The sequence below is a fragment of the Lolium perenne genome, chromosome 7 (assembly GCF_019359855.2).
Source record: "Lolium perenne isolate Kyuss_39 chromosome 7, Kyuss_2.0, whole genome shotgun sequence".
NCBI classification, from domain to species: domain Eukaryota; kingdom Viridiplantae; phylum Streptophyta; class Magnoliopsida; order Poales; family Poaceae; genus Lolium; species Lolium perenne.
The window spans coordinates 5230008-5239206 of record NC_067250.2 but is presented as its reverse complement, the minus strand read 5'-3'; the positions used below and the strand labels follow the sequence as shown (position 1 = coordinate 5239206).

Genomic DNA, 9199 nt, shown 5'->3' with positions numbered 1-9199 from the left:
GCAGACCAGGAGCCACCTTCCGAACCAGCCGAAGAACCCAAGGACAGAGCCACCTGCTGGCATCCCTCCCGCCGGGTGTGGATCAGAGCACCACGCAAGCAGAGCAATGGGGGGGGGGGGGGGGGGGGCACTGAGCTGCTCAAGTGCATTAGAAATATAGAAGTACACTGTTGTATAGACAAAATTTAAGTCTAAAGGTTTAGATATTTGATGACGGAGGGAGTACTAACTTTTTTTCGTGTGTTTCAGCCAAGTCAAAGGGCATGCATAGACGTTGCGGAAGTACGTGAAGAAATAGTGTGGACAAACGCGCGACGTCGTAGGAACCGGCCGGTCGTTGTTCAAAGTTTGGAAAATTAACGGACTGCACACGTACCCTTATGAAACGAAGAAAAAGATAACACCACTGGCTATTTAAACCTCGTCTCGGATACTGGTAACCACCACCAGTGCAGTGCGCATTTGCAGATTTATATTAGCGCTGGCTGCTATGGAGGAGGGGTGGTTAAGGTTGTGCCTCATAGGCGTATCCACCCTGCTAGTCCTTTGCTTTGTCAAGCTCTTGAGCAAGCCGAAGAAGCGGCTGCCTCCAGGGCCATGGACGCTCCCCTTCATCGGCAGCCTCCACCACGTCATCGGGGGCCTGCCACACCGAAAGATGATGGAGATGTCTCGCCGGCATGGGCCTCTGATGCACCTCATGGTAGGCGAGATCCCCACCGTGGTCGTCTCCAGCGCGGAGGCGGCAGCGCTGGTGATGAAGACCAACGACCTGGCGTTTGCAAGCCGTCCGTGCAGCGTGACGCAGGGCATCGTCGGCCTTGATGGTGCCGGCATCGTCTTCGGCACCTACGGAGACCGGTGGCGGCAGATGCGCAAGATCTGCGTCGTGGAGCTTATGGGCCCCAAACAGGCGAGGCGCATGGACGGCATCAAGACCAAAGAAGTGGAGCAGCTCCTCCAATCCCTGGCCGTCGGCGGCGGCGCTACAGTCAACATGAGCAGAAAACTGTCCGCAATCAGCGTCGACGTCGTGACCCGGGCAGTTTTCGGCGGCACGTTCAAACAACAGGACGAGTACCTGCACGAGCTGAATAATATACTGAAGCTCCTGCGCGGCTTCACCCTCGCGGACCTGTTCCCGTCATCCCGGCTCATGCGCTGGCTCAGCAACGGCGAGCGCGACATGAGGAGGACCAGTGGCTGTATGAACCGAATCATTGCCAGCGTCATTGATGGGCGCAAGGCGGCGCGGGCTCCCAACCAAGGCGCCGCCGGCGACGAGGACCTACTTGACGTGCTACTCAGGCTGCAGGAAGAGGACTCGTTGGCCTTCCCTCTAACACCGGAGATTATCGGCGTCGTTATCTTTGTGAGTATTGCTAATTTTATCCTATATATATCTGTATATTAACTTCCTGTTATCCATGTATTGTGATCTATTTTGAATAATTTATATTCTGTAGATTTAGTAGCACAAGATTCGCTAGAAATTATCAGGTTGCTTGGAAATAATTGCAACACACGCGCGTGTATATATATTGGCATCCTTGGTAATAGGAAGGCCTAATAAAATAGTTAGAATTTGTTTCCTTGTTCTCTGTTAATTCCTCGAATTAAGTTAAATAGCTTTGCAATGTGTGACTTTTTAGGTATTAACCAAATTTCTATGGTGGAAATTTTACCATTAATTTGCACATTAGCATGCTGCTGAAATAATGATAAATACAAAATTAGCACAATTCAAATGATATAATTATTATCTCAACATATTCGTTAAAATGTCTATGCATTGGTAGTTAAAGATAAATCACTTCAAGTTTCTAGAAGGTCCTCGATTTTAACATATAATTTTTTTGATATTGTTTTAGATATATCCATGTTATTTGGACCATCAATCAGATGGTTCCACACACTCGATCACATGTATTTGATGTCTCATGCAACATGTCGTGGCTTGGATGGAATAATTCCAACCTCATAATCAATAGTCAATTTAGTCCCTGAATAAACATGGCATGTGCTCTTTTTTAGAAATGACACGTGCTCTTAAGTTTACCCCATTACATCATAGAAAAAACACAGAAAATACTTCTAATATACCCAAGCATACAATCAAATAATTTTGCTCGGAATTGTTTTTCCAAGTGTTAAAGCTGTATCCATTTTAGTTCAACTGAATATAATAATTTCCATGATCTCTCATGTGGATATAAATACTGAAATATCTCAATGAATTCACCTAACATCACCAACTCGTCAATATATCTTGAGACATAACTCACTGTACCCATTTTCTAGAAAAGGTTGCCTACTTTTTGTGCATGTATATACAGTTGGACACATATTGTTATGAGAAGGCAAAAATATCAACTAAATAGTCTTTTGTTAGCTTCAACCCATCAGCTTCATCAATTGTTACTGCTAACATACTCATCCATTTTTTTTGAGAATACATACTCATCCATTGATACCCATAGAGACGACTTTCCTATTGTCTAATCTATATATATTATTAAGGTAAATACTTCATGGACCAGTTGTTTGTATTAGTCTAACACATTATACTTAGATAATGTGTCTACGGATAGTAAATTAAAGAAATGCGTACTCTAACTCACAAAAACGATTCAGCAGAGAATGATCGGATGCTGCTTACGCACCTAATTATTGTTGGTGTGATGCATTTTTTAAAACTTATGTTATGTTTAATTTCGATCCAAAGGATTATTGAAGGTAATGTGTTCAATGTAGATCTGTTACATTGAAGATATGCCAGCTGTGATCAGTATAGTGACAATTATTGTTGGTTCCCTCAAGTTATTAAAAAAATAATAGCTCTGATACACTAATAAAAAAAGATTTCCAAGATTAACAATTAGATGCTTGCATTTTTTGTGAGGATGTGTAGCATGCTTATAAATATTTTATTTATATGTTGTGATACATTGGTTGTGATACTTGCGAATATATGCAAGTTCAGATACAAAAATTATCTATAAAATTGGCACTTGGATGCTTTGTTGTTTTATAAACCTTTCTAGTATATCTCTCCTTTCAAATATTATTGTGATTGTACAAACTCCACATTATAGATCAAGTCGATATATTCTAGGATACAACACGCGATCTCGATCTTATATGAGTAGTTGATAAATTTGATCTCAATCTAGGATACAATACGTGATGGGCCAAACTGGACCATGTGGGCCAATTGCTAAAACTAAACATAATAGATAATCTAATGTTTTTGGTTTTAATAGTTATTATTCAAAATTGTGAATAATTTTTTATATGTCTAGTGTTAGTAATCTTTCAGCGGAAAGATATATTAATCCGAGTTTACAAAATATTTGTATGCACTTTTATGTTTTATACTCAGAAAAAAAGTTCTCTTGTAATGATTTTTGTTCATATACTCAACTATGCACCATGTATAGGTCAGTGTGACTAAGTGCTCAAATCACTTTGTAGTTTACGTTCCATCATATCTTCCCACGTGAAAGCATCATGTTCTAGCTATAGGGCACACCCAATTTTTTTAATAGATTCGGTATTCCTAAGGTGTTAAGTGGGATTTGTCTAAATCTTACTTATAGTTTATTTCATCATTTCTAGTACAAATTTGAGACAAGAATTTACACTACAAATGGCAAAAAATAACTACAAGTAGGATTTAGGCGAGATCCCACTTACATCCATATTCCTAAGGAGAAACATACCTTAATTGTTTTCCCGATTTTTTTTGAATGGATTGGTTATTTCCACGGAGTGTATGAAATATGTTTTTAATGGGCTAGCTGTTTTCAAGGAGAGAGATGTGCATTGGTGTAAATCTATCTACTTTATTTCATGATCAGAGTCCTTAAAGAGAAACTATAGAATCATGTCCGATCTAACTTCTTTGTACGCGAATTAGTACTTGTCGCTGTTGTTTCTAACGTGGAACATGTTGAATCCAGTATATTTTGTTACACAAATCTAGCCGGCATGATTGAAAGTTTTGGCCAAAAATCTTAGATATAGCCACCAAAATAATTTATATGATGTGGCTTAACATGGTGGTTCTATTATATCCTCATATATTGCTTTTTTGTATATAATAAATATTCAAATGTATATTCAACCGGTATTATCAATATAAGCTAGTAGGCCATGCAAATGGCATATTTTTGTGGCCAATGCATACCCTTTTGGTTGTCATTAATTTATGTCGTGGGACATATTTTGTTTCAACTCTTTATTTATCTAGATGTATTATAGATATTTTATGCTGGTACATTGTTTACAGGACATTTTTGCAGCCGCCACTGATGCCACGGCAAGTGTATTGGATTGGACCATGTCAGAGCTCTCTAGGAACCCTAAAGTTATGGCTAAGGCACAATCAGAGGTCCGGGAAGTTCTAGGACAAGATCGAGGTGTCATCACAACTACCGACCTCACCGAGCTCTACTATATGCGGATGGTCATCAAAGAAGTCTTGAGATTGCATCCTCCTGGTCCTCTACTCGTTCCAAGAGAGACGAGGGAGGACTGTGAAATTATGGGCTATCACATCCCTAAGGGCACGAATGTCCATGTTAATGTCTTTGCAATTTCCCGGGATCCTAAATATTGGGACAATCCAGAAGAATTCAAGCCGGAGAGGTTTGAGGAAAAAAAAGTAGATTATTATGGGACACATTTTGAATTCACCCCTTTTGGGGCTGGACGAAGACAATGCCCTGGGATGTCGTTTGGCGCCTTGACGGTGGAGATTGTATTGGCAAATCTTCTCTACCACTTTAACTGGATGCTTCCAAACGGGATAGTTCCAGAGTCGCTAGACATGTCTGAAAAATTTGGTATAACTGCAAGCAGAATGTGCGAACTACAGCTGATTGCTACTCCGTATCCACAATCCAAAGCTGTTTCTATATAGACTTAGAAACTGGCATTAAATATTTATATCATTCCACCTATATTGTGCAGCATGTTTGTGTTGCCATGTAAGTCTTGTAATAAGAATGTACATCTCTCACCGCGAGGATAGGGTTGTCAGAAAATTTTAAAATTATTCTGAGTGACATTGGATATTATATTTATGGAAACTAAGGTTTGAATATTGGCATCTCATTTTTCATTTCGAGGTTTTCTGGTGTAAATCTTATCTAGTACTCCAAACTTATATAGTACTAGTTGAATGCCCGTGCGTTACCACGGTCCTCGTATTTTTTATTAGTTCTATATATAATTTTCTTATAAAAATCTGACATATAAACACAATAGAAATATATCAGACCATGTTTAATCGATGTGTTCATATTGAACGTCACAGAAATGCACTTTTGAACCATGCGGTGACAAACTCCGGTTTTCTCTCGGTCACTCTTCACAATGTATCATCTTCTGTTCCATGTTAACCTCTTAGTATTAGGTGTTGATCATATTTTTGTTTGTCTCCAACTTTTGAAAGAGCCACATGAAACACATCTACTTTGTATTTCTCCCTCATTATGTTGTGCCCAATATACATGATCTGACAATTATTGCCTCTATGATTTTGTTTAGCATTTCTAACCTTCTCTCGCCCCTAACGCTCCACCCAAGCAGAGCCTTTGTCTCGATATTCCCTCCCGCCTATTGCACAAATATAAAGTAGACATTGTTTAGCTCAAAATGGACTTCTAATTCTAGAGAAATTTCCTTGCACTTTAACTGGAAGCTGGAAGGACGCATCCTAAGCATTCTTGGGGGCACAATGGACCAATCTTGCATATTCGTACTATGAAAATTCAAGATAGGAAAAGGAATTGTACAATTCTTGATAATTTTTCAAATAAAAATTCAAGATCACATCAAATATTCCGAACTGTTTATTACTGTTACATTAGATAAAAACCATGATGGAAAATAAGGCAAAACGGTTATTGAAAAGACACCTTTCTCGGAAGCCTACAATATCAGCTTCAAACTTCCGTGGATCCATCTGGAACATGTATCCCCGTCCTCAGAGCAACACCTTAAATCGCCTACAAAATTTTATAGTTGTTGATCACCACAATAAAAATCATGATGGAAAAATGAGACAAACACGTTATTGAAACTTGAAAGGATGCAATATCAGCTTCGAACTTCCGTGGATCTATCTGGAACAGTTTTCCCCATCCTCGGAGAAACAACTTCAAGTGGTCTTCCTCCTCTTTGGATAATCGGTGACTACAATCAAGTTGGTTTTCACGCAACCATACTACTGAATACAAACGTGGAGGTGCAACGTCATATAGTTGGAGGGTTCTAGTAGTCGGTAAAATAACTCGATCTGAACAATAGTACAATGTTAATTTTGTGCAGTGTAATTTGAAACCGAAAAGAATACACATAATAGAAATCTTAGAAATGTGTTTCCTCTCGTATATTTATTTTTACAACTTTTACTATGGTTGGGGAATTTAGGAACCCTTCAAGCTATTTAATCCGACGGTGGAAAAAATAGTAGTACTGGAAAGTACTGGAAAATAAGTACCGGAAAGTACTGAAAAGTACTGGAATTAATCATTTATTTTAATTTAATAGAAGGGTAGTTATGTCATTTCGTGTTCAGATGGCATCCCTCATCTCTCTAACTTCACTCTCAGCCATGGAGGCGCCGCCGCCCTGTCCCATCCCCGTCGCCGCCCCTCTTCTCCCTTCCCACCGCCACCCCCTCCCTGCCGGCATACTGATTTGCCGCCCATCCACGCTCGCTCACCACCTCCATCCCCTAGCTCCTGAACAAATTACCCTTTCTGGTAGCTCTCCCCGGTCGCCACTCCGGCATCGCCCTGGCCGGCGGCCGCGCCGTGGAGCACTGCACGGGATTCGTCGCCCAAGACGATGTACACCACTCATACCTCACCGTCCGCGAGACATGTAGCTCTCCAACAACCTCCAGTTCACCCCCGTTGGACCACCGGGATGAGGCAGAGGAGGTGGAGCTGGTTGTAGCCGCCGAGCGCGGCGTAGAAGTTGCGGGTGGCCAGTCCCGCCACACGACTAGACGCCGTCGCGACATGTCGGAGGCAGAGCGCTTCTCGGTGGGCCTCGCCAACGTCGCGTGGAAGCTGTTTGACGAAATGCCACACGGGGCATTGGTGGTGTTGAACATGATGGTCAGGTGCTATTTCAGGTGCTTCCAGTCCACTGCAGCACTCTTTTTTGGGTTCAGCCTCCGAGTTGTAAGTGCACTGATGTACATGTGCCCTGTATCTAAAAGTACAAATTCAGTAGGGATGCTGCATATAGTTTCAAACTCATTTTTTGACATTGACAACTACTCTAAATGCCACATGCTTTCTTGAGGAAACCCTGGGAGCAAAAAATGGTGAAGATATGTATGTAACCACTCTAAAGCGTTGGTTAAACACGAATTGATCCCACTACCTGATGGTTGCAGCCAATATAGTCCACTGTCTACTTTAAGAATAAGTTTTCGATAGTAAATAATTAGGCTAACGTAATAACCGTGATGATGTTTAGTGGTTATGTACTAGGCTTTGAGCTTTTTTCTTATGAATTCACTCGGGTCGGGATGAAGGGCCTTAGGGCAAGTACAACGCGGGCGCTAAGCCCTGGGCGCTAGGATGATTTTCCTTGGCGATCGGCAGTTCAGGCTTCAATTCCCGGCGTCCCTCCCGCATCGGCGCAACATCAAGCGTCGACTGCTTGGCTTTTTTTTTCTCTGTATACAGGCGAAGTGCAGAGGCAAAGTACGCACTAGCTAGGGCAGTTGCGCAGCCATGATTAGCATCTGCGTTGGGAGCGCGAGTGCTTAGAAAATAATCTGATTTTGTGCCATTTCTTTTTCAACTCTAAGCGTCCATGTAAGTGTCGGGCGTTGTACATGCCCTTAGAGCACCCACAATGGGGCGCTTATCTACAGGCGCCATGGATAAAATCCCAGTCGTTTCGGGTAGTTCCTGGCTGTTTTTATTGCACCAACTCTTGAGTCTGGCGCCTGAACTTTCTGTGCAAAGCGGGGCTTCCAACCTTCTGGCGCTTAATGATTCCAGTAACCGACTAGATTAACGTCTATATTAGCGCACTGCGGGTGCTCTTAGTGACATTTTTATCTATCTTTCATATTGTCAGATTATTTTCCATCATTTTCTCATATATATATGCATAGGCTGAAGAGCTTTTCCAAGATTTCCTCTTTTGTTCAGTTAGCCTTCGAAATATAATGTAAGCTTGTTTATTGTTCTTCTCGTGCGTAGGATAATAATGTTCAGCAGATCTAGGTATACAACTGCACAGTATGTATGCTGCGATTGGAAGGGAGCCAGAGAACACAAATTACACTCCAGGTTTTACTGGAACATTAGACTATATGTTCTTGTTGGACGGCAGTTCAGTAAAACCTACTAGCCTACGGGATTATGTGGATGTGGAAGGAGGTCTGCCCATCCAGGACCAAGATCAGTACAGGTTATTACCTTACAAGAATATGAAACGGGATCTTGACCATGTAGTACCTTACATTGTGAAACGGAAATTCTTAACCTTCTTATCCTTTGTTGTTGAATGCAGTGTCACTGTTCTTTAGCCCCATTAAAAAGAAGCCCTCCAAAGCTGGTGGCGACAAAGGAAACCGCGGGGATAAGATCAACAAACTAATGGAGAAGCTGAACCGAGACAGTCTCCACTCATAGTCCGCAAACATGCGATTGATCTGTTACCTTACATGTTTTGTAATAGCATAGCTGATTGTACTTTTTTTATGAAATAGAAGTGGAGCATGTACTGTTTATATTCATATATTATACTCCAACAAACACTATATTCATTACCATTGTTATTGCGAGAAATTTACACTATAATGATAACTATATGTGCAAGATAGTTCAAGGTATGATATATATACATCAAGAGTGACTGATCAATTTGCTGATCAGTAGTATTAGTATCCATATCTATACAAGTGCATGTGGTGAACATCTTCACAGATTCAGCCATATACCTAATAAACTATGCAGCAACTGGGTAAGTTTGCTAATTCTGTAACGAATGCGAGAATAAGATCTCCTATGCAAGAAAGTGACTTGTTAATATGCCAAGCCTCCTTCTATCTGTCCCATGTGGTTTCTGACCTGTCAACGCGCTCACTTCTTGCAAGATCTACCAAATGCAGACAGCTGCAGTTAACACTAGCTGACATGTTTTACGAGAATGCACATCA

At 41.2% G+C, this 9199-nt stretch overlaps 1 protein-coding gene and 1 long non-coding RNA gene across 2 annotated transcripts; both read left to right on the top strand.

Annotated features, from left to right (window-relative positions):
- Positions 1-459: 459 nt before the first annotated feature.
- Positions 460-5122, top strand: LOC127311608 (premnaspirodiene oxygenase). The gene is made up of 2 exons (XM_051342055.2): positions 460-1372; positions 4292-5122. Exons 1-2 carry the CDS (start codon positions 491-493, stop codon positions 4922-4924), a joined length of 1515 nt encoding a protein of 504 aa, XP_051198015.1. The 5' UTR covers positions 460-490; the 3' UTR covers positions 4925-5122.
- Positions 5123-6582: 1460 nt separating this feature from the next.
- On the top strand, positions 6583-8889 carry LOC127311609 (uncharacterized). Its single transcript, XR_007857775.2, has 3 exons — positions 6583-7199; positions 8238-8448; positions 8551-8889. It is a non-coding gene; the product is annotated as an uncharacterized lncRNA (long non-coding RNA).
- Positions 8890-9199: the final 310 nt, after the last annotated feature.

Excerpts from the sequence above, each read along its gene's own strand:
- LOC127311608 (XM_051342055.2), top strand. The coding sequence starts at position 491 with ATGGAGGAGGGGTGGTTAAGGTTGTGCCTCATAGGCGTATCCACCCTG. Across the intron at positions 1,373-4,291 it reads TTATCGGCGTCGTTATCTTT|GACATTTTTGCAGCCGCCAC; the intron begins GTGAGTATTGCT and ends CATTGTTTACAG.